The 26,259-nt window shown below is 47.1% G+C and overlaps 1 protein-coding gene across 11 annotated transcripts in view; it reads right to left on the reverse strand.

Moving 5' to 3' along the window:
* Nucleotides 1-26,259, reverse strand: part of SGCD (sarcoglycan delta) — a 1,261,231-nt gene that overhangs the window by 166,268 nt on the left and 1,068,704 nt on the right. For all 11 annotated transcript variants that reach the window (XM_069653944.1, XM_069653946.1, XM_069653945.1 and 8 more), the window contains one exon: nt 11,596-11,668. In XM_069653944.1, the coding sequence (XP_069510045.1) occupies nt 11,596-11,668 (73 nt within the window). The remainder of the gene's footprint in view (nt 1-11,595; nt 11,669-26,259) is intronic.

Below are 26,259 nucleotides of genomic sequence, written 5' to 3' on the forward strand. Positions count from 1 at the left end.
GGTGCAGAAGGGCCGTGTTGGAGGAAAAGGGTTATATCTTCCTTTTTCACGACAGATACGCCTCCATCCCAGTGCTCGATTGTGAAAAGATCAGAGAGTCACATTTTTGTTGGTGTCGTTTTTTCTCCAATAAGTGCATGGTGAAAAGTGGGGACCATAACTGCTGAGCATTTCGTAGAATTGCATAGATATTGCGGGGTTGTGTTAACAGGCTTGCCTTTAGTGGTAAGAGAAATACACCATAGTAACAACTCCAAACAAACCACAAATGTCCCACCCATACTAGCCCACAACATATCAAGATGGACCAAATCCAGAAGAATTACTCCAGAAGACCTGACCAACACACTAGCATCCCTCAAACCCACCAGCTACAAAGACAACATCCTTTCCTTCTCCAATGCGATGGCAACCCGAGTGAAACACTTGCACAACTTCTCTACATAAGCAATGCATCCCACAGGCATGGCACCCTCCCAGATGCCCTCAAAATGCGGCAGGTCCCCCCTGCTAAAGAAACCCACCATTAACCACGACGACCTGGCCAATTATTTCCCCATTACACATCTCCCCTTCTTCTGTAACGTGTTTGAGAAGACCGTCACCACCCAGTTGCGCAACATGATCACTCAGCACAGCCTCCTACAGGACTCCCAATCTACACCACAGGATGAAGTCGATGAACTGCCATCATCCAAGCCATCACTAAAGCTCTCCACTTCTTGGACAAAGGGGAATTCTGCTTACTTGTCCTACTCATCCTTTCTGCCATCTTCAATACTGTTGACCATGAAGCCCTCCTCAACATTCTCTCCCCACGCATGCGCTTTGATGGAGCAGTGCGGCAGTGTTTAGCCCCCTACATCCCAACAGAGACCAACATTGTCCTTATGTGCCCCAACAGGTTCCAGCAGCACCCAGTAACCTAGGGAGTTCCACAAGGCACCATTCGGTGCCCTGTCATCTTCAACCTCTGCATGGAACATCTGGGGACCTCCCCCAACTTACACCAACACAAAGAAACACCAATACACAGATGACACACAGCTTTATCTAAAGATCAACTGCATCAATGATATCCAGTAACTTGAGCACTGTCTGTTCCTCATCGAAGCCTGGATATCAAGTGCCTACCTGAAGCTGAACCCGAAAAAGAGCAAATTCCTTCTTCTAGGAAACCCCACCTAGCATCCGAAGTGCAAAAGTGGCTATATGACATGAAGCACAAAGGATTCATGCTTGATACACCATCCGGTGCAAAATCTCTCGGCTTTACCATTGTGCGTGACCTCTCACTGACAACACACATCATCGCGAAGACCCAAGCAGTATGGTACCAGCTTCTGCTCCTCCGCAAAGTCAAACTGTAACATATTCAGTCTGGAACAACAGCTCAAGGCACATCAGCATGGCTCCCTCCCTCATGCACATGTTATGTTATGTTACTTGGCATTTATATAGCGCCTTATGTATCATTGGTATGAACTCAAAGTGCTGGTAGGTTGAACGCCCTCAGGAACTGCAGTTCAAGTCAGTAGAGAGAGAGTGAGTGTCGTATGGTGCGTGGGTGCACCGGATATGTGTGCAGCTGGTGTGGTTGTTGCATGATAGCAGCTTCTTAGCAGTAGGTGTGGTGCTGAGGAAATCAGTTGGATGTGTTCAGTCTGGAGGGGGGACACCCAGACTTAGGTCTGGCTGCATTAGGCCTGAGGAGGAGATCAAGAAAGAAATGAAAACTACACTCTTCAAAGAACAACTCAAGATCAGCTATTCTGGAATCGCGTTGGACCCCTTCCCCTGCCACATACCCGCCACCCCTTTACTTGATTGGACTCTTCTCCTTATTTGTACAGAGCCCGGTTGCTGTTTTCCAGTTAGCTTTGAACTACAGAAAATCCTGTGCATACATGAAAGTGTGGTGGACTGATGCTGGGCAGGCTTTCTTAACTTATAGGTATGTTTCAAATGCAGATTGTCCCTTCTGGCTTCCTGTAGTCTCACAGTTTTGCTGCATTGGGTGGGAGTGGGAGTGTACAGCTTTCTGGACTTGTGGGCTTCATAGAGGTGATAAGAACACCACATCTGTCCAGGTTGGTGCAGCACATTTCCCAATCCAGAGGCAAGGCAGCGAGGCCCACCTTGGACCTACTGTAGCAGAAACCTCTAAAATGGCTAGTGCAGGGGTCATAGGATTGTGGCGTACTACCAGTCGCCGACAGCTCGTCTCCATCACTCTTTGCTCTGGTCTAAAGGGATCTGTCATTGTGTTGTTTACTTTTCTGTATGGGAGTGTGTTCCTTTAGTTATGTGTGACATACCTTTCCACCTGTAGGCCGTTTAGGGAGTTTAAGAAGAAACTCCCTTATAGTACAGAAAATCCAGAGCACTATGGAAGTCAACAAAACCTGCACATATGTCCTCTTTCGTAATGATCTCTATATACAGTACTTCTCTAGTAAAGATTTTAGGAAGTGGACAGGGCCTTTTAATATTGTTTGCTCCTATGTAGACCCCGTGAATTCGCCTATGAAGAGGATGCAGCGGATGTCACCATTTTTGCTTCTAGGCACAAAAGGCCATCCAACCACATTTTGGGGAACTTGGCAGGATACGAGCAGCCAAAAGATGTGAATGTTGGATGGTTTGGAATTCATCTTCACCACTGGCAGTGCCCTTAGTAACCTTCCACGCCACTGTTTCTTCGGCTCGTCTGCACGGTTGTAGCTCCTCCACTCGGAAACGCAAGCCACCCCATGGGTGATTCTGCCCTAGCTTCGCATAGAGCCACCTGTTCATATTACGCAACTTGAAGTCTACAAATGTATTAAATACTGTAGTCGAGAAATGTGTATTGCTTCTCTGGAACCAGAGTTGGGCCTATTGCCCTTGAGACCTCATCAACGCCTGGATATCATTTGACCTCCTTGGATGGGTTACAGGGAACGATGCCTGCTTGCTGCGTTCCCTCACTGGAATTCATACCGATAGGTGCCCCCACCTCTGTGCAGGCCCTCATTATGTTGAATTCTGCTCTGCATTGAATGTCTCGTCTGAAAAGTCCTCCAAAACATCTGCTGCACAATTGCTATGCCCCTGAATGCCGCGTGGGCTGCAGCAACCTAAATATAGTTTGTAATAAAACGGTGTCGCTGTGACAAGCTTCCTATGCAAATTTAAAGCAAACCTCAGTAGAATCAGAGAAAAACGTACACATGGCTTCTTGGGACAAAAATGAGCCAACACTCATTCAACTAAGAAGAGCCTGCTTCTAATTCAATTTGCTGTGTAGGTTCTTCCCTCATTCACTTACAAAACCCACCCACTATCCATCCAACTGCATGCACAACACCCCAATTGATCCTCCCACCAAACCCCATCCATCCAACCAACCAACCAGCAATCCCTCCATCTACCCACCAAATCCAACTACCCACAATCCCTCCATTTGCCCCCTTCAATCTATCCACCCAACCAAGCCCATCCAGCTATTCACCCACCATCCCTCTATTTGTCCATTTAACGTATCCATCTGCCCACCCAAGCCCGGTTTGGTGGTGTTTGATCGTCTAATAATTGATCACAGCAAACTGTCCGAAAAAAAACTGACTGCATGAGATCAATTATCAGAGGATCAAACATGCTCACACCAACCCACAGCCCGCACCCTCACCCACCTCACCTACTTACCTGTTTGCTCACCGCCCGGTCCACTTCAGCCCTGCAGCGTCAGATCCATCCCTCTAACGCGGGTTGGATCCGATGCCGCAGGGTCCCCTGCCTGTGGGAGACACCCTCACAAGCCCCCCCCAAGGATAATACATACCGATCATAGGCAGGGGGGGACACCCCCGCAACCCCTGCTCTACATGTTTGGTAAGTATTAGCCTAATTGTTTATTTTTAATTGATCGAATGCTATTGACCAAATTTGCTCAAATGTATCATTCGATCAATTATAAACGAGCAATTATGGTAATACCCCAAGCCCATCCATCCACATTCCCAATCCATCTATTCATCCTCACATCTATGCATAAATCCATGCATCCAGCCGACCATCCTTCTGTCCGTCCGTCTGCCCATGCATCCGTCCGTCTGCTCATCCATCCTTCCATCTTTCTATCTGCCCCCACCGTCCGTCCGTCCGTCCATCCATCCATCCATCCATCCGCCCACCCAAGCCCTTCTCTCCCTTCCTCCTGGGTGGTAGGCTTTGCAGCTTCTGAGAAGACCTCTTCCGCTATGTTATCCAGTTGGGTTCCGGTTAGTTTTGGTGGCTAAAGGCTGCATGTGTTACTTGTTTGCATTTTTATGATCATGAAATCTGTTACATGTCATCAAGTGAGGACGGCGGCTGAATCCCCACTTTCCTCATGCATGAAGCATCACAAGCTCGGAGGCTTTGCAGAGGTGTACTTTTATTCGAAGCCTAGATTTTTTTTGGTGTTCAAGGAAGTGCCTGTGTTTATTCCTTGAGCACCAAAAAAGATCTAGGCGGTGGTACACGGTGCGATATGTTGTTTTCAACAGTTGGAATTTGCTTTTGTTCTCTGCAACTCTTAAATGAAAGTTCTCCTTTCTCAGAATTAAAATGCCCCCCTTTGAAAAGTCATCTTGCAGAAGGCTTAGAAGGCAGTCCCGCCCAAGGCGTTCAAGAACCACTCAGAGGAGCTGGCAGCGTCCTCTACGTGGCAATATTTGGTCAAACCGATGACACATAATAGTCTTTTATTGCAATTTGTGTCCCTGATAAAACTTTGTAGGGTTATTGGAATGTACAGAAGGATGAATGGTGGGAGAAGCCACCTAAAGAATATCTAATATGATATGATATGGCATTTATAACGCGCCTATACACAAGTGTTTCAAGGCGCGAAAATACTAACAGCTTGCCTTTTACACAGAGCTTAGTACCACATCTTGCTGCCACTACATGGCGCCATCATCGCCTCCAGAGAAGTGGCACGGGATTTACTAGGAGTCAATGTACCAGCCTCAGAAGGATGAAGCAATGATACCCCTCCCCCCGCCCCCTCGCTAGGACTGCAGGTTGAATACACATCAGGGAATACACATCTGCCATTCTCCGATAATGTAGTGTTTATTTTGTTTTGGTTTGTCACCGTCTTAACATTTTGACAGCAGTACATTGACGAATAAATATATGCACAATCTCTGCAAAATGCTAGTAATCACCACATTTAGAAAATGTGTGCACAACACAGAAAGACATTTGAGCAAAACAAGGAGAGCATTTAGCATGCGTCAGTTTCCTCCTCCTGCAGCAGCTGCAACATTGACGGACGACTCAGAACTGCATTTAAAGCAGCCCACCTTCAAATGCACGCGACACATTGCTGTGGCAACATCTGCAGTCTGCAGCAGAGAGCTGACATATGGGAATAGCAAGAGACACAGCGGCAAACCTCAAAAACCGGCAACAACTGTTCACACAATGCACACCAACCACGCACACCAGCATGCAGGCGATGGTAACTCTCGGCTTGCCTCCCACAGTTTCTATAATTGCAATGTGTGCCCTTCTCCCTCTGCTGCCAATAAGGCGCCCTCGCCATCCTACTTGGAAGCAGTGCTGGAAATGCAAAGACATTACTAGAGGATTTCACCTTCTGCGACAGGCAAAGCATTAGGGTTGGTTATGTTATGTTATGTTATCTTCATTTATGTAGCGCATGGCCACCCGAAGGCATCATGGTGCTGAAGAGGGAGAGCTGAACAGTCAGGAGTGAGCCACAGAATAAAGAGCTAGAAGAGGGTAGTCTTAAGCGCTCTTCTAAAAGCTACATGGTTGGGAATTGTCCTCATTACAGAGAGGAGGCCATTCCAGAGGTTGGCCGCAGCTATGGAAAAGGCCCTACCACCGACCCTAGTACGGTGATATCTTGGAACAACAAGAAGATCCGCGGTGGCAGAGCGTAGGTCCCGCTCTGGGAGATAGCGAGAGAATTTGGTGCTAGGAGTGGAGTCATGGCAGGCAAGTGACAGGCTTGTAAAAGTGAAAAGAACACATGGTGCAAATAACAGTTAATTTATAGAGAGTACTTGAAACAGGCACTCATCACATAATAAATCACCCTGACAATGTATATATTGTTAGAGTGGCATGTTTTGCAAATCAAATATAGTCGTAGCTTAACTTCCCCACTGTGGAAGAGAATCCTAAATGTTCCAGGAAGGAAAAGTAATGTTAGTCAAAATAAGTTCTGCTTAAGAACTATAACATCAAGACTGGTAGTAACACAATGCAAAAAAAAGATCATACAATCACCTGCTTGAAGTCATTGTTTCCCACAGTATTCAACATTATGCACCACCCCGCTTCCTGATTTCCCACCTTTCACATTTTCTAAGGGACATGCCACAGATCATAGCTACCCCGATTACTGACAAAATGCTATGCCCGTAGCAGTCTAATGTTAAATGTGCTTAAATGTAAAAACAAAGATAAATTGAAGCAGAACCATTCTCTGTCTCTTTTCCGCTTTTCTACCTCTTCATTCAAAAATCTGCCAGTCTAACTCCCACCCCTCTCACTGACCTCTTCATTTATCATCAACTATGCACCATCAATCCCTTCTTCATTGATCTAAATCTACATAAACCTTAGTCATGAAAGACACGACCTCGCTAAAACAACCAAGACCCTCCTTAAAGCCCATATCCTCTCTACTCCCTCAAACTAAATGGTACTTCTTTTCTGCTTGCGTCCCTTCATCTCCCTTCTCACAAATTGTATTTCTCATAATGTTTGTACCGTTATTATCAATTGTGCAGCACTTTGGTGAAAGTGTTTCATAAGCATCCGATCTATAACAGTGGCAACCCCACTTGATCTCATCTTCCAATCCTCCAAACTCCATTCCTCTGCTCTCTTTTTTCTTTGTTGACCCCTTGCCCTCCAAACACTCATTTATCCACTTCGCCATCTCCACAGCCCTCCACTCTCTCTACACTATTGCCTTTATTGAGCTTTACAGGCCTCTGGCTACGCCCTTCAAGCTCCTCTATCCAGCTCATTCCTTTACCCCCGCTCGACCTCAGCCATACATCTCGCCACCCACGCAAAACCTGATGACAATCATGTGTCTTCACCTGCATTGCCAGAAAATAATATCACTTCCCTGCTTTACTTACTGCCCACCAGCTCTCTCTCCTTGCAATTACTTCTGATTGTGATTCTGCTCAATCTTCCCATGACCTCACTGTTATGTCTTCGTTCCATCCCCACCTGCAAATGGCCCATGACCCTACAGGCCATGCTTGGCCATCCAACACCGTGCTCCATTGCCTCTTCCCGCTTTGCTGATATCTTCGACTCCTACTTCTCCTGTAAAATCACAAAAAGAGCCAGACACTGCGTCTCCAATTCTACTCCCACCTTCTCTCCACCACCTGCCACCATACACCATCACACTTCTCCCTCAGCTGCCCTGATGAACTGATGCACATCCTAAACTCAGCCAAACCACCCGTGCTCCTACTGTACTGTTTGCACCCCAGTTATAGCTCATACAACTTCACTGCTCTCATCTCTCCTCCCGCTTCAACCTCTTCCTATGAACTTGCATCTTCCCAGCCTGCTATGGGATGACCACAATCATTTCCATCTTAACATAACCTACTTCTCACCCTCAAACCCCTCTTTCTTCCGACCTGTCTCCCTACTGCCTCTACGTTGTGGGATTCAACACTACCTTGAGGCCAAACACAGTCTCTGATCCACTCTCATCTGGGTTCAGAAGCCAACAATCCCCTGACTCAGCCCTCATCCTTATCACCACTGTCGTCTCACCACAATCCTCACCCTGTTCTGCCTCTGTGATGCTTTTAACACAGTGAACCACCCCCAAACTCTTTTTACACGTGAGTTTAAGGACATCTTACCCAAATGAGTGACCTCATTTCTCTCCAATCCCTTTTTCTCAATCTCTTTGAACCCTAACCCCTCTTCCTCACTCCATTCCCAGTGGGCGTCCCACAAAGATCAACCCTGGTCCCACACTGTGCACCCCATCTCATCATTCGGGGTCCCATAATGCTTATTTGAGGAGGATACCCAGATCTTCTCCTTTCCCTTGTTCACTCCTGAGAGCATCACTGACTGTCGCTTTCATGCTACACTGGATGACACTGTGCTGTCACATTCTGAACTTCTCTAGAACATAAGTCATCATCTGGCCTCTAACGCCAACCCAGCATTCCATCTGCCATCCCCCTTCCTTCCTGACTTCCTCACCACATCACACAGGGCCTGCAAACTTGTGGTCCCCTTTGACAGCGATCACAAGCTACATCACTTCATTACTGCCTCTTCGGTCGATATCAACCTTCTAAATGCCAGATCTCCCACATCCACGGTGCCAAAACTCTGATCTCCATGTAAGCCCTCAGTAGGCTTGACTACAGATCCAAGCTACTTATGGGCCTCCCCTCAAGAAAATACTTTATTTTGCCACATGCAGAATCGCTTCTTCTTCAGGTGTCTGCCCCTTGTTTCTAACTCTATCCAGGGCCAAGACCCATCTAACGGGCTGAATCACTCCTTCTCCCTCTCTACTCTCCTTCTCATTCTCTCCACTCTCTAGCCCTCAACAACATCACTGTCCCGGGTGCCCACTGTGTTTCCTTCCACTTCCACTCCTTTTCTCCACTGGCCCGTCATCTCTAGAACACTCTCCCACCTGACGTCACAGCATCTCTGTCGTTTGAAGCATTCAAGACCAGAATACAGCGTCACCTATTAGCCAGAGAAAGGGCCTCCTCTACCTCACTTCAGCCACCCAAGAACTCTGCTCATCTTCAAATTGGCTTACTTACCAAAGAGGGGTCTCCCCTGGCCTTCTCCTCCCCCAGTAACTGACCCCACGACACCCTCCACGCGTGCAATCAAGTCATTTCGTTGGTTTGTACAGTCCTACCCACTCCCAGCTTTATGTTATATTTTTGCATCACTTTTAACTATATTCTTTAATTTTAGTTTCGTTTTAGTGTGTTTGTTTTGTTTAGACCCTGGCCTATGTCGCACATAAACTGGCTCACCATCCTTTGTGCTTTTGTACAGGCACCCTTACAGGGAAAGCCTTTGCCACCTATAAATGTGTTATTGTAAGTAATTTCTGCTCAAAGTTGACATTCCTGTTCGACAAATAAAATAAATACAGAAAGTAAAAAAAACTCTCTTCCTGCTCACGCCTGATTATTCTTGTTAACCTTTGAATATGACACTGATGTGGGATCTGTCTCCTCTTTTTGTACCTAACCTTTAGTGGTGATTAGAAAGTAATGTTCACTATTTTTTACTAATCCCATTGTTTGCAACTGAGCTACACAGTAATGCATTGTTGACTCCAGTCTTCAACCGACACATCTGGTGGAGTTAAGATTTTGGCTCAGCTTGCACTTCCAAAAGGGGAGTGAAGCCTACTTCAAGGATGATTTTGAGATGCCTCTGTCATCTGAGAGTGGAGTAGTGGGTCAAGTCTTTAGCCACTGTCCCTCCCAAATGCCACATATCCCACCCCATATCATGTTTACCCTGCAACAGTCTTTGCTGGTGGTGGCTGCTCGTCCCACTCATATGTCAATTCCTTATGCCCCTTGACTGCCTGGCTTGACAATGTGAGGAATCTGAATTTGGGGCCGGTGTAATGATCTATGCCCTCCCAAATTAAGTCCTTTTTGGCAACCCCCTCCCTTTGAATCGGTCCAGAGTTGAAGCTTCTGGCCCAACATGGCACCCCTTACTGTTCCCTATGCTGTTGTCCCCCTGGGAAGCCACCTATAATTGTGGTAACGTTGGCCCTGCCTGTAGTTGCTGGTATTCACTTGTGTATCCAACATCCATTTCCAGCTTTATGCCTCAAGAATATAATTAACATATTGTTATCATCAGTTTATTTTTAATGAAGTCTTTCACGCTTACTCGGCTTCTAAATAATGTTTGCTAACAACACGTCTTTAAATTGCCAGTAAACATGTATGTTTTCAAGGCCTTTGCTTCAAGACTCGAGAAGCGGAGATAGACACAATAGATCATTCACCGCTTCTAGGAGATTGGCATTAGGGTTTGGCCCTGTACCGGCTTAGGTCTTTTGTGCCCTACCTGGACACACGTGCTGTCACTTCCTCCTTTTCTTTCTGCTCCTTCCTCTTTGTGATGGGATCGGCCATGTCCCCTCTTCGTTTCAATATGTATGCTCTTCCTCTTGCTAAACTGATCCATTCCCATGGCTGTCAGTTTCATGTTTATGCAGACGATACACAATTTATTCTCAGAATCGACTGAGACAAGGATTTGATGGCTTTTCACCTCGGAGACTTTCTAGCTGACATTAGCAGCTGGATGAACACTAATTAGCTAAAGCAAAACTCAAAGAAAACTGAGGTCATGGCTCTGGGGCATTCTCCATCTGTCTGACTACTCAGGGCCAGTGATGTTTGGCTTTCCTCACTAGGCTCCTTACCTACTCCGGTCATCGTCTCTCTCTGCTTCCCCTCAGGTCAATGCCAGATGCAGCTCAGGTCATGCTAAACTCAGAAAGGTGAAGAAAATTCGCCCACATATTCCAGCTAACCTCTGGAGCCGGGTTGTCCCTGCTTCCATTTCAGGGTCTCTTGATTATTGTAATGCAACGTTGCCTTCCCAACCTAAGTTTCTAATAAAACATCTTCAAGTGTTACAAATTTCGGCCGCTCGCCTGACGGTGGGTCTTCCTAAATTTGCCCACATATCGCCAGTACTGTGGAATCTTCACTGGCTCCCTGTCAAAGTCAGAATTCAAGTTAAGGCTTTATATCTGGTCCATTGGGCGTTCTAAGTTCTGGAGAACTTGATCTGCGTGAGAGCTCATGTTTCCATGTGTTAATATCCCCGCAAAAATATCACCATACAAAAATATCGCCATATTTTTGCAGCGATATTAAGGCATGGAACCTGCGGGGGACACCTCCGCAACCCCTGTATTATTTTAAAAGGAGCAGGGGGCACCCCCGCAACCTCTGCTCCCAAAAAACCCTAATATTATCCCCACTAAAAATATCACATATGGCCGTTCCCTACGACCATATATACATCAATATTTTCGGTAGGGATAATATTACCCGATACCACGCTCATTAAGTATGCACTCTTACGGAATCTTCGATCTGCAAACCAGTTGCTGCTGTGTGTTTCCCATTTTTACAGATCCATGATTGGTGGACAAGCTTTTTTCTGTCTCGGCCCGGGTTATGGAATTCTCTTCTGCTGACCCTGCGGCCCACTGCCAACCCCCTTGCCTTTCGGAAGCCGCTAAAAACATATGTATTTTACTTTTCCTTACTTTGATACCCACGGATCTAAACTGAGCTCTAGAAATGTTTTAACATAACATAGACACAGCTTAACCCAATGCAGAGGGGAGTATACAGTGGAAGGTGCATGCATGTGCCACCCCTTTCATCAGAGGCCATAAAGCAGGTGCCAACTATATCACTGCCTTCTCAATTCCACTTGGCAGTGGTCATGGATTGCAATCTTGAACCCACCCTGGATTGGAATGCAGGTGGCGGGGTCTGCAGTAAGCAGGAATGTTACCTTAGCTCCTTGAAGGGGTCTGCTCTCACATTCGGTGTTTCAATGGATTTCGGGAACACAGTGCCCTCAGCCCCTGCAATGACAAGCAGACAACGAGCAGGTGGTGAGAAGTGTAAAGGTGATGGGAGTGGCCCAGATTCGAGCCGTGCATGAGAGGGGCAAGTTCACGTTGGTGGCAGGTAAAGTTACCAGAAGACTACATTTCATCTGGGACAAAGTATTCCAGTACTGCGCTTTGCTTTTACCTTAGTCCATTTTAATCAAATGAAGTGGGGCATGGATTTGCCAAAAGAAACCTGAGCACACAGCAACTGACTAATGGCTCAATGTCTCCTTCTCCAGCCATACTGAAGTGGTACCCACTTGACCAACAGGTCAGATCCCGGATGGGCACCAATCAAATGATAGATATGCATGATGTCACCACTCACCAGGGGTGAACCCGACAGCTTGGTCACTTGGGTCACAGATGCCCTTGCCTGCTGTTACAAGTCAACTTCCGGGCCACCAGTGGTCCAGGGATGAGCATCCGTTTTTAAACCATCACTCAGCCCCACACCTCTAGCACACCAGAAGGGATCCAAACAGATTGGAACATAAGTCAATTATAAGACCTCCTTGTGCAATTTTGGTAATGTGGATGGAAATGCAGGCTTATCTCTGCAAAGTCGTGCATCGTTGGTTAGTTGCAACACAGCAAAAAAATACAATTATTACCCAATGATAAAAGACTGTCCAGTCAAGGTTGTATACAAATATCTAGTGTATACTACAACAGACAGTTCTAGCACACTACAAAATATAACCCACCCTCTAAAGGAACGCAGAGGACAGACAGTTTCACCAAGGAAAGGGATGCACTCTGTTTACTGACAGGAGGGTAGTTGGTAAAGTAATCAGTGTTACGGTTCAAGGTTATTTGGTTTCAGCACCAAGGGGCAAAGGATTGTAACTGTGTCTAAGGGCCTTGAGAGAAGGACGAGGGGGGCAAAACCACAATATACCTGGTGCTTAAGAATGAGGTTGGAGAGACTGTCACTTGGGAGATGCAGGACGAATGAGCAGTGATGCAGGACCCTTCAGCTGGGACAGGGTTGCAGAGACAATCAAATGTGAGGTGCAGGGGGAATGAGAAGTGATGCAGAGACCTCCAGCTGGGATAGTGATATGATATAGGATATATGATAGGTTATCTATAACACGCTTAATAACCAGAGGTTTCTAAGCATGGACTCGGGGATTGAACCTCGGTTGCTCTTTGTTGTCTTGCTTCCAAGGCGAGCACGTTGCCCCTGTGCTATCCTCTCGAAATGTAGAGACTCTCACTTGGGAAGTGCAGGAGAAATGAGCAGTGATGCAGGACCCTTCAGCTGGGACAGGGTTGCAGAGACAATCAAATGTGAGGTGCAGGGGGAATGAGAAGTGATGCAGAGACCTCCAGCTGGGATAGGGATATGATATAGGATATATGATAGGTTATCTATAACACGCTTAATAACCAGAGGTTTCTAAGCATGGACTCGGGGATTGAACCTCGGTTGCTCTTTGTTGTCTTGCTTCCAAGGCGAGCACGTTGCCCCTGTGCTATCCTCTCGAAATGTAGAGACTCTCACTTGGGAAGTGCAGGAGAAATGAGCAGTGATGCAGGACCCTTCAGATGAGACAGGGTTGTAAAGACTCTCAATCGGGGGTGCACGTGGAATGAGTAGTGATGCACGGCCGTCCAGCTGGGATAGGGCTGCAGGGGACACTCAATCAGGAGGTGCAGGAGGAATGAGCAGTGATCCAGGACTTTTCAGCTGGGATAGGGCTGTAAAGACTCTCACTTGGGAGGTGGATGAGCAGTGATCAAGGACCCTTCGGCTGGGACAGGGCTGCAGAAACTCTGACTTGGGAGGTGCAGGTGGAATGAATAGTGATGCAGGTATATTCAGCTGGGATAGGGCTGCAGAGGCTCTCACTTGGGAGGTGCAGGAGGAATGAGTAGTGATGCAGAACCCTTCAGCTGGGATGGGCCTGCAGACTCTAAATTGGGAGGTGCTGGAGGAAAGAGTACTGATGCAGGACCCTTCAGCTGGGATAGGGCTGCAGATACTCTTACTTGGGAGGTGCAGGAGGAATGAGTAGTGATGCAGGACCCTTAGGCTGGGATAGGCCTGCAGACACTCTCAATCTGGAGGAGCAGGAAGTAAAAGCAGTGATGCAGGACCCTTTGAATTGTATACGTCTGCAAATACACTCACTCGGGAGGTGCAGAAGGAATGAGTAGTGATGCAGGGCCCATCAAGTGGGCTAGGGCTGCACAGACTCTCACTTGGGTGGTGCAGGTGGAATGAGTAGTGATTCTCAATCAAAAATGTATTTCTAGTTCCTCCAAAAATGCCACAAAGACCGAAAGTTGGGGGAAGTGGTCACTTCGTTGGATCTTGTAGTGATAATAACTTATTTTGTGAGTAAAGTCGAAAAAAACATTGATTAGCTGAATCTAAAAATGTATATGTTTGTAAAAACCAAGATTTTGTCACGTAGGACTTTTTCAGTGCAAAATGACATGTGCAAAAAAAAATGTTAATACAAGTAGGTGTGTTCCTTGTTCCCAGGATTTAAGTTTCTGAAGTGCAAGAGCCTATTAGCTCAAAAGGGCTGGGCCTTGAGGAGCAGAGGACTATAAGCATCCAATCAAAATATAGAACTAATAAACTGACACCTCCTAATTTTAATCTTCCAGAGTTATTGCTTAGAGGGTAAAAAGGCCTTACACAATGGGAAAGAGGAGATGGACTAAAAATACTCTGGGAGGAAGTCGCCCGATACCATCCGGGTGGAATGAAAATTACTGCAGGATTAAATTTGCCTGGAAGACAGCAATTGGTAAAGACTAAAAAGTGACTAGGCCCTATGATCAAGGAGAGCTCACGAGAGAGGTACAGGCAGGAGGGTGATGACTGAACCTGGAGAGGCTGTTTGACAAGACCCTTGTCTTCTCCTAAGCATGCAGTATTGATGGCTTTCCTGAGTACCAAAAACGGAGATTTCCAATGTAAGTAGCTTCTCCAAAAGAACATAATGTGGAGATTTATTTTATTTCATACCTTCCCCTTTAGTTAATGGGTTGGGGTATGGAAGTAAATCTTAAGCATATATGATAAATAATAATGTAATTAATTCCGCTATAGCCAAATATCATGGGGTCATTTTGTTAACATTCAAATTTAACACATTTAATTTACTAACTTTACACACTTAATTTTACTTTAAAAACTATAGTCTGTTAATTGGGTGCACCTATTTTTCTTGTCAACCCCAGACTTCCCTAAAGGGAATGGGTGTCCTTGTCTAAAAACGAAATTCCTAACTGTTACCACCCCCCAGACCTGGCCTTTAATTTGAGGGGTGCTGAATGCAACTGAAGTCTGAGTTTTTGGTGCTAGGTAGAGAAATGCTTTGTTCAATGAAACCAAGTGTATTTCCTAATTGAAAAATGCACAGTTTGTCCTGAGAGTGAGAAAGAGACCCTTATAGAAGAAACATGTTGTACTGCTTTATTGGTTCTATCAATCCAAAATATTATCAAAAGTCTGTTATGCTTTCAAAACTGCTATCATTTTCAAGTGTGCAGGGAAAGTATAAATACACTACAGGTGTGAAAATGCCTTTGAAAACAGAAACATTTTGCCTTTGATTTAATCTAAACCTTATCAAGGAATGTAAATGCCGATGATCTACTAATGTTCTAAGGTATTGTTTAATTTTGACATAAAGGGGTTTGTCGGAACAGAGGTTTGAATGGTTCATTTAGCCTGTGTTCGATGTACATGAGAGAAAGGTCATTTTTGTATTGAAGCTTTGTTTAGTGCCACAGAGAAGGTGGCGTGTGTAGTATGAAAAATCAACTTCCGAGGCACCAGTGGTCAAGGGATGCAAATCGGTTTCTAAATCATCAACCAGCCCCACACCTCTAGTACACTAGAAGGGATCCGAACAGATTGCAAACTATAAACCTCCTTGTCCAATTTTGGAAACATGGATGGAAAGACAGGCTTATCTCTGCAAGGTTGTGGATCGTTGTTTAGTTGCAACACATTGAAAATACAATTATTACCCAACAATAAAAGGGACTGTCCAGTCAAGGTTGTATACAAATATCTACTTATTATTCTTACAACAGACAGTCTAGCACACTACAAAATACAACCCACCCTGTAAATGAATGCATGAGACATGCAGTTTCAGAGAAGGAAAAGCTATGCACTCTGGATACTGACAGGAGGGTAGTCGGTAAAGTAATTAATCACAATAGTTCGCCTTCGGGGAAGGACCAGGGAGGCAGAACCACAATGTACCTTGTGCTGTATATGTTCTTGGTGCTCAACGTGGTCGAGTCGGTTTCAGAGCACCTTGCATCTTCTGCAACAGAGTTAAAAGAAGGGAGACAGCTGTGGATATCAGGCGGCAGGCAGTTCGGCGAGCGAGGCTTAATGGACCGCTGCCGGCTGGCCTACACATCGGCTCAGGAAACATTTTCTCAGTGCTGGTCAGTGAGTCTGAAGCACTGATCAAGGCGTCTCGGACAGTGTTACTGGCTGAGGCATAACAACGGTCAGTGGTGCAGTTGATTGCAGCTCGAGGGACTAAACTGGCTCAAAAATGTCCTTTAAGACAAACATCAAAAGATACTTGTCGATGCACTCCTCCTAGCTTCTTCACTGGGCTTGTGTGAACCTTTAAGGCAGACGGGCCAAAGCTGAGGAGTGTGTTGCAGGCAGCGGCCTTGTCCTTGGTCTAGTCCAGAGACACTCTAGCACTTCCCACCTAGGAAGCTTGCTACAGAGCCTAGCAGGGCACGCTGTGTGCTGGCTGGAAACTGATTCTGGGGCTGCTGGGGGGTCCTCTGGATTCAGTATCTCCCTCTGTTTCCTGGGACATGTTTAGGGGAGGTATCCTGCTTCTCTCTTGGAGTTCCTGACCTTCCTTCACTGTCAGAAGATGTGAGGCAGACTGTACCTTCAGCCAGGTTCCAATGCAGAGTTCTTGTTTCTACTCCTTGCACATTTTTCAGATGATCTGCCAAAAGAGGGGCTCAGCCCTCTTTTAAGGTAAAATGGGACACAGTGATTGCTGTAGCCTAAGCCTAAATTCATAAACCAATCCTGAGTCCCCACCAACAATCTCCTGTACGCATGAGGTCATAACCAGAGTGCTTTGCAACAGAAAAGGTAAAGGGGTGAAAACGTGTAATACTACGCCCCGCCCATCTTCCAGTCTGTTGTGGATCAAAGGGGTTTTGTAGTTAATTGAGCATTCTGTGGTTCCTGATTAAAGCAGAGGTCTCCATCGAAGCTGCGGTGGGACCAGACTTTCTGTCTCCGTCAAATCACATGCTCCTACCGTCTGAATGGGGTCTCCCTGCGGGGATGACTACTTTAATCCACACATTCTCAGACATGACATTTCACTGTCCGTTGATACTAATGGTGGGGGCTGGCTGCAGGTTGACACAGTGCATATCAAAGGTTGTTGGGGTTTTCTGTCTCCTTTGTTAGTCTCTTCAGCCAGGTCCCATGTGGGCCTGTTTGAATTAAACTCTGAATAGTATGCAAACCAGTCACCAGCAGCAGAGCCAACAAAAGGACAGGGTGAATCCATGGAGCCTTTGTTAGTTTATAAGGCTGGCCATGGCAGGGAGAATGTTTTTGTCCTCCCCTTTCTGAGAGGACATGGATATCCCAACTACATACGGCCAGGGGTACGGCGCTTGTAGGCTGTGTCCACCCAGAGTACATTGGTCTATGTGTGTGCTGTGCAGTGAGCATAAGAAAATGTGTGCAGATTAGCCCCACACATTTTCCGGTGGTTGATCTACCATCATTCAATTTCTTTTAAAATTTCAAAAAAGCCCAGGTGAGCGCACACCCACCTTGCGGGTGGTCGAATTCCTCACATTTCCCAAGCCTCAACATGTGAACCACCACCCTACTGAGGGTCTGGTTCATCGTCAAGGCGAAAGTCCCGTTTGAGGACATCTGTATTTCAATGCTTGGAGCCTGGCTTGTGCTGGATGTCCATATCTAAACTCTGTAGGAATATGGGCCAGGGCAAAAGCGTAGGATTCTCCCCTTCCATGATCATTAACCATCGAAGAGGCTGGTGGTCTGTCTGTATCATAAACTGCGACCTAAAGATGTAGGGTTTCAGCTTCTTTACGGCCCACATGACCGCATAAGCCTCTTGTTCAACAACAGCCCAGTTCCTTTCCCTTTTTTCCAATTGCCTGCTAATATAGGCAACAGGTTGCTCTATCCCTTTACCCCTTGAGATTTCAGCTGAGCTAAAACTCCTCAAATCCCAAAATCACAGTCGTCTTTCTGGATAGTGAACTCCTGACCATAGTCTGGCACTTTCAGAACTGGGGCCCTGCACAATCCATCCTCTAAATCCTGAAAAGTGGTTTGACAGGCAGGGGGCCAAGTTACCTTCTTCGAAAATATCCATGAATGTTACACCATTCAGGGGCATGGCAATTGTACCCGGTGAGACCTAGAAAGCCTCTCACCTGCTTTTGTGTGGTGGAGAGGTCCCAGTCCTTCACAGCCTGCACCTTTGCTTCAAGTGGTTGTTGCATACTTTCTGTGACCAGGTGGCCTAGGTAAGTGACGGTGCCCCGCGCTATCTGGCACTTTGTGGCCTTAATGGTCAGACCTGCATTCTGCAGCACTTGAAGCACTTGTGTCAGGTGGAATAAGTGATCCTCGCAGGTGTGGCTGAACACAGCAATGTCCTCTAAATAGGCGACACTGACATTTTCCAGACCAGAGGCCTGGTTAACCATACACTGAAAAGTGGCAGGGGCGTTCTTCAATCCGATCCGAAAGGGGATCACAGTGAACTGCTAATGTCATTCTGAGGTTGAGTATGCTGACCTCTCTCTTGCTCCATTTGTCAAGCCAACCTGCCAATACCCTGTAGTGACGTAGGTACTCATGTACTTGGCAGCGCTGAGCTTGTCAATGAGCTTATCTGCCCGATGAATGGGGTGAGCATCTGTCCTTGTGACAGAATTGAGCCGCATGTAGTCAACACAAAACCAGACTTCAGTCTTCCCACCACCGGTCTTTTTAGGGACCATTACCTCTGGGCTAGCCCAGGGGCTGTGGTATGGCTCTATCACTTGTAGGGACAGCATCTTGGAAACTTCCTCCTTAAGGTCTCTGACCTTATCAAACATCCAGTGACTCCTACTCTTCACCGGCTTACTGTCTCCAGTGTCCACATCATGGGTGCTCCAATCTACATGACTCGGAGTCAGTGTAAAAACACACCAGCAAACTGTCACAGCAAACTGCGACAGTCTGCCAGTTGCTGTTCTGACAGGTCCGCTGCACCTTCAACTGACCCATCTGTGGCTTCAGTGTGCAAGACGTCTGGGAAGGGATCAGTCTCCTCCTCATTCTCTCCATCAGTCACTAATGCCATGACCAAGTCATCCGGCTATAATGGGGTTTTAGCCAGTTGATGTCAAAGACCCTGCTCATCTGTTTAGGTCCTTTCATGTCAATGAGCTAATTCGACTCACTGATTTTTTCCTGTCCACAGTAAGTCCCAGTCCACATGCCCTGAAGGGCACTGGGTTTGACAAGCTCCAAAATCCACACCAACTGGCTGGTAGAATAGACTGTCACTGTGGCCTTTTGGTCGTGCCAGTGCTTCAACAGATCCTGACTGGTCTTTAGCTTTTTCGTCTACTGTTTCATGTGCTTTGCCGTTCTAGACCAAAGGTCAAATACATAGTCCTCCACATTTCGCGTAGGGGTTGAGGGTTGCTCTCCCATCCCTCTTTCATTAGACTGAGATGACCTCGTACAGGGTTTCCAAACAGAAGCTCAAAGCGGCTAAACCCTACCCCGTTCTGTGGCACCTCCCTGTAGGTGAAGAGAAGGCATGGCAGGAAAATATTCCATTTTGTCCTCTGGTGTTCTTCCAAGCCACCTATCATGCCTTTCGGGGTCTTGTTGTACTGTTCAATAAGCCCATTTGTTTGTGGCTGGAAGGGTGTAGAGAACCGGTAGTTGACTCCACACTTTTCCCACATACCTTTCATATGAGCGGATATGAAATTTGATCCCCTGTCAGAAACGACTTCTTTGGGGAATCAAACATGGGATAGCATCCCAATCGGAGCCTTCGCAACAACGGGTGCTTTGATGCTCCTCAGAGGGACAGCCTCAGGGTACCTTGTGGCATGGTGTACCACCCTCAAGATGTATTGGTTCCCTTAGCTGGTTTGGGGAGCCTAAGGACCCACAATGTCTATGTCTATTCTTTTGAAAGGCCGCCCAATCGTGGTTAGTCGAATTTGTGGCACCAACTGACTTTCCAGAAGCTTGACTAGTTGGGCAGGACCGGACATATTGCTTAACCTTTACACCAAACTGTGGCCAGTAAAAGTGTGCAGACAACCAGTCTGATGTCTTAGCCACTCCCAAGTGACCCACTAAAAGAATTTGGTGAGCCAAATCCAAAAAGAACTTTCTGTGGCACTGGGGAATCACTAACCTTCTGGTGCCCCGCCCTCAGAGTCTTTTGGCTCACTGAACAGGAGTCCATCCTCTCAGTACACTTTGAACAGGCCAAGGGCCTCACCCTTATACTGCTCCTCCACCTGCTTCGGCAGGCCCGCCAGAGTCAGACACTCTTTCTGGGCTTTAAATATGTCAGTCTCATCTGGGCCCCCTGCTGATACACTCTCATTCAGCTTGGGCAAGCCCTTCAGATCTGAGCTCACCAGGTCCTCCACCACAGGTTCTGGCACTGTGCCAGGCAACTCTGAAGTCACTGAATCCCCTGCTACCAATGGAGGGTCTTCAGTGGCTACTGGCCCCTCTCCCATAGGAGTAGGCAACTCAGCAGTCTGTGGAAATGGACTAGAGGCTGCCGGCCACTCCTCTCCTCCAACAAGCCCTCTGGAACTCTCCAGGCCCTAAGGCTCGATGAGTCTTCAATCTGGTGGCCTTGTGGGCTCTCGATCTCATAGCCAACGCAACTATCTCGGGTTCAGGAAGATCATTACCCAACAGACATCGGACAGGGGTGGAGTCTTTCACTGTTACACGGCGCTGGGTCATTTCACCTTGCCAGCTGAACTCTACTATCACCAATGGGCACTTACTCTTTCCGCCAAACCCACTGATGCTACAATCAGGCCCATCAATATACTGACCTGTCTGTACCCACTGCCGGGTGACAGCAGTGAGACTAGCGGCAGTGTCTCGGCCGCAGGAGTTCTGTGTCCATTGATATACACATTTTCCCGATAGAGTTGAGCATTATTGGGAACTGGGATTTATTCTGGAGACACAGTACCTTTCCCACTCATTGTAACCAATCCACGTTCAGCTACTCCTTGGCCTAGTGGAACGTCCTCCTCTAGAATGCCCAAACTAATGATGGCCTCTTCCACAAGTCCAGCATTCACTATGGCTTGCTTGGGTAAGCGCTTGCAAGCAGGATCCCCTTTCCAATGGCCCAGCTACTTACACACGAAACAACCTTTAGGTGGTGAGAGCATGGTGTCCCAGTGTTAAGGGTGCCTGCTGTCTTCTTTTCAGTGGGTATAGCTGAACTAAAGATTTTGGGATTTCCCTTCACTCTTTTGGGGAATTGACTTTGAAGAGGAGTGGGTTGGACATTTGTCCTTCCCATCCTTGTTAACTTTTTATCCAAAAGTTTCTCTTCTGGTTTAGGCGTGCTCGCCCGAGTGTTTTTGTGGACTTGAGTACTTACAAACCTGTCGGCAGCCTTTGGAAGCTCCCTAGAGACTATAAGAGTCTTGTCCACAAGATGCTGGTGTAGGTCAACCTCACAATTCTTCAATACAAGCTCACACGCAATCAAATTGTACATGCCTTTAAATGTATCAACTTTGTTACCAGACAATCACCTGCTCAGATATTTCAACGACAAGTGTGTGAACGCTTCAAATGTCTGCCTGCTTTTCTTTCCAAGCTCTCTGAAGCTCTTGAGATACAGTTCTGGGATTTTACAGAACTTCCTGAGGAGGGCCGTCTTCATGCTTTCATAAATGGGCCTTTCCTCAGACGTTAACTGAAGAATTGCATCAGTCCCTGGTCTCGACTCATGAGGGCTGCACCTCACAGTACCTCATCCACCTCCTGCAGCTGAAAAGCAAGCTTGAGTGCTTCACATCAAAAATATCCTACCCCACCTGGCAAGTCTGCACTAAGTCTTTGGGGATGTGGCGCTGGGGTTTATCCTGGGCGCCCTTGTTTGAGCCCCTACCGCTGCTCTCGCTAGAGGTTGATCTATTGGCCTCCTTCTTCTCATCGAGAGCCCTGTCACGCTCCATTGTGATCGTGTCCTGCTGTCTGTCTTCCTCCAGTGATGGTCCCTCTCCTCCAACAGGAGCTTCTTTCTAGCTGCTACCTCGTTAATAGCCGGAACAATTACTGGGTCGGTTAGAGACTGTGCAGAAGGCTGGGACCTGCAGGAAGCCACACTAGCCGCTGAACACACTGACACTTTAGAGTTTTGAGAAACCGTGCTTGCTGAGAAACACTGCTCATGTTGTCTTCCTCTGTATCCGGTCATTGCATCGAATGCAAAGCATCGATAGACCATTCCATTGAAAAAAATGCATTGGGAAAAAAAAACACTGAATGTGTTTTTTTTCAATGGAAAAGGGTTTAATTTAGTAAAGGTTTACAAAGGGGGATTGGGGGAACCCCCCCATAAAATAATAATAAAAAAATGCATTCAATGTTTGTTTTTTAGATGCTTTTTTGTCAATGGTATGGTTGTAAATGGTTTGTCTGTCGATGCAATCACTAGGAACCGTCTTCCTCATCATCTTCCACTACCCCTTTCGGAAGGTCCTAGGTTTATTAACCTTTGTCCTGTGGGGAAGTCCTCTCTCTTGACATAGGATTTGCGCAGGACATCCTTGGTCATGCCTTTCACATGTCAAGATCCATGAATATTTTACAATACCTAGCAGTGGCTAAATGTTGTCTGCAACAATACTTTTAACGTTTGGTGACTAAGCTGTGCACAAGGCTCCAACTAGTTTCCACCACTCTCATCAATTTGACTAATCAACTTCCGGGGAACCAGTGGTCCAGGCATGAATATCGGTTCCTAAACCATCAATCAACCCCACACCACGAGTACACCAGAAGGGATACAAAGAGATTGGAAACACAAGCACATTTTAAACTTCCTTGTCCAATTTTGGTAATGCAGATGCAACGGCAGGCCTATTTCCAAAGGATTGTTGGTTAGTTGCAACACAGCGAAAATACAATTTATACCCAATGATAAAAGGGACGGTCCAGTCAAGGTTGTATACAAATATCAACTTTTTTTATAATCCCAACAGACAATTCTAGCACAGTACAAAATACATCCCACTCTGTAAAGAAATGCAGAAGACAGACAGTTTTAAAAGGAGGAAAAGGGATGCACTCTGGATACTGACAGGCGTGTAATCGGTATAGTAACTAATAGCAATAGTTCAAGGAAATTTGGTTTCAGCACAAAGGGAGCAATGGTTTGCAAAATGTCACTAGGGGCTTTTGGAGAAGGACCAGGAGGACAAAAGCACAATGTACCTTGGGTTGTAGGAGTTATTGGTGCTCGGCAGGGTCCAGTCAGTTTCAGGGCACTTTGCAGCTTCTGCGACAGAGTTCAAGACAGGAGAAAGCAGCAGGTATCAGGCGACAGGCAGTTCGGCTTGCAAAGCTGGACGGATGGCTGCAGGCTGGCCTACACAGAGGCTCGGGTGAGGAATTATAATGTCATTGCTGGTCCTTGGTTCTGAAGCACTGGCCGAGGCGTCTCGGATGGCGTTAGCGACTGGGGCTTAACAACAGTCCGCAATGCAGTTGGTTACAGCTCGAGTGGCCAGACTGGCTTGAAAATGTCCTTTAAGGCAGACATCGGTAGATGCTTGTCAATGCACTTCTTCTAGCTTATTTTCCTGGGCTTGTGTCGTCCTTTAAGGCGGATGGCCCAAAGCTGAGGAGAGTGTTGCAGGTAGCTGCCTTGCAATTGGTTTGGTTTAGAGACTCTCTGGCACTTACCCCCTAGGAAGCTTGCTGCAGAGCCTTGCCACGCACGGTGTGTGCTGGCTGGGTACCGGTCCTGGAGCTGCTGTAGGGTCCTCTGCATTCAGTATTTCCCTCTGTTCCCTGGGAGATGTTCAGGGGAGGGATATAGCTTCTCTCTTTGGAGGTCCTGGCCTTCCTTTACTGGTGAAAGATGTAAGGCAGACTGCACCTTCAGCCAGGGACCAATGATGAGTTCTCATTGCTACTCCTTGCAAAGTCTTCTGATGCTCTGCCAAAAGAGGGGCTCAGCCCTCTTTTAAATACCAAATGGGCCACTGTGATTGGTTTAGTCTAAGCCTACCCTAATGAACCAATCGTGGGTCCCAATCAACAATCTCCTGTATGCATGAGGTCATAACCAGAGTGCTTTGCCACAGAAAAGGTAAAGGGTTGAAAACATGTAATACTAAGTCCCACACATCTTTCTGTCTGTTGTGGATCAAAGGGTCTCTCTGGTTAATGGAACGGTCTTTGATTCCTGATTAAAATGGCAGGTCTCTCGTGAAGCTGCGGTGAGAGCAGACTCTCTGGATCTTGTAAACCACATTCTCATACGTTATGAATGGGGTCCCCCTGAGGGGAGGACTACTGTAAACATGCGGTCTTAGATATAACAGCTCACTGTCAATTGATACTGAGGTTGGGAGCTGGCTTCAGGTTGACACAGTTGCATATGAAAGGTTGTTGGTGTTTCCCGTCTCCCTTGTTATCCTCTGCAGCCAGACCCCATGTCGGCCTGTTTGAAGTACACTCTATTTCTATGTTAATTAAGTCAATCACTGCTACCAGCTACAGGGACCAACAAAAGGGCATTGCGGATCCATGGAGCCTTTGTTAGAACATTAGGCTGGCCATTGCAGGTGGAAGATTTGGTCCTCCCCCTTCCGGAAATGCATTGTGTACTCCTCCTGCCATGTGTCCCAACTAAATATAACAGGTGGGACTGCGCCTGTAGGCTGTGCCCACCCAGAGTACACGGGTCTATACGTATGTCGTGCCATCTACCATCATTCAATTTCATTTCAAATTTCAAAAAAAGGCCAGGCGAGCGCACACCCACCGTGCGGATTGTTGAATTCCTCGCATCTGCTGTCCCCAGCTCTCCAAATGTTTTGGGATTATGACTCCTATAAACCCCCTACACTGACTGCTGTACCGGCCAACGGCGAATGAGAGTTGTAGTTTAAAACATCTGGAGAATCAAATGTTGCAGAACCCTACTCATGAACCTCACAAAATGGAGCCAAAACCACTTTCTACATTCTCCACAATGTGTTTCTAGGATCTTGGTCGTGAAGATAGCTCAGCGGGAATGCAGTCGTCTTGCCGCGCAACCTAGCTTTGATTCCCGGGTCCACGCATAGAGGCTGCTCGATGAACGAACCCCATTTAATTTCGTTTTTTACAATGTGACATCTGTGCTGCACAATGCACTGTCCTTACACTGTAACATGGACTTCAGTGTCCCCAAAGCCCGTCACCGGAGCAATGCTGGCTTGCATATATGGGTCTCATCGTTTTTTCATTGTTTTCTGCATTGCATGCTTTAAATAGAGCGGGTGTGCTTTTGAACACTAATAGAAATAAAAGAATCAAGGGAACATACCATCGAAATGTGCCTTTTTTTCCTCTGTAATTCCCCAAGTTTAGTCCGTGATCGATTAAAAACATCTGTTTTGCTTCCCATTCAGCTCCGGCAGAATACTGGACTAAGCATTGGGCAAGTATTCGGTGGAACACTGGGCGCAGGGAGGGGGCCCGTCTTTAGGGGGCTCTGAGTGGGAGGGAGCTGAGGCTGACATGCCGAAAAAGCAACAATCCCTCAGGGAAGGGCACTGCTCCTAACCCCAGTATCCTACATACCTTATCTCGGCACGATCAGAAGCAGGGCAGGGGTTTCAGTCGAGTGCTGGAGGGGCAGTGCACGCCAGCAGCCCCCCAGCCCCCGCCACGCTCTTCTATTCGCCGGACAGCGGCTGCAGCTCAGGCACGCGAGGCCGCCTCTGCCGCCCACAAATCATTTTTATTCCACTTCCAAGGGCCCGGCATTAAAAGTCGGTGCTGATCCCACCTCTGCCACTTTGTAATTTACTGACGATAAATGTTCATAAACAGTTTGAGTGAAAAATCCATAAAGCCATTCCGGCTTTATTTTAAGTTCCATTTAATGTCCCTCAAACATGATTTCATCAATGTCTCTCCATTAGCTGCTCCTCTGCCCAATAACTTCATTCCCAGCCATCCTTCAGGGAGTGCTGGAGCGTGCGACAGGAGCCGTGCAGGCTGCAGGGGCTGAGCTGGAGCGTGCGTCAGGAACCTTGCAGGCTGCAGTGGCTGGGCTAGAGCGTGCGACCGGATCCGTGCAGGCTACAGCGGCTGGGCTGGATCGTGCGGCAGGAGCCGTGCCGGCTGCAGGGGCTGGAATGTGCGGCAGGAGCCGTGCAGCCTGCGGGGGCTGGAGCATGCAGCAGGAGCTGTGCAGGCTGCAGGAGCTGGGCTGGAACGTGCGGCAGGAGCCGTGCTGGCTGCAGGGTCTGGGCAC

This window comes from Ambystoma mexicanum, chromosome 3q (genome assembly GCF_040938575.1).
Source record: "Ambystoma mexicanum isolate Mex_15411 chromosome 3q, UKY_AmexF1_1, whole genome shotgun sequence".
NCBI lineage: Eukaryota > Metazoa > Chordata > Amphibia > Caudata > Ambystomatidae > Ambystoma > Ambystoma mexicanum.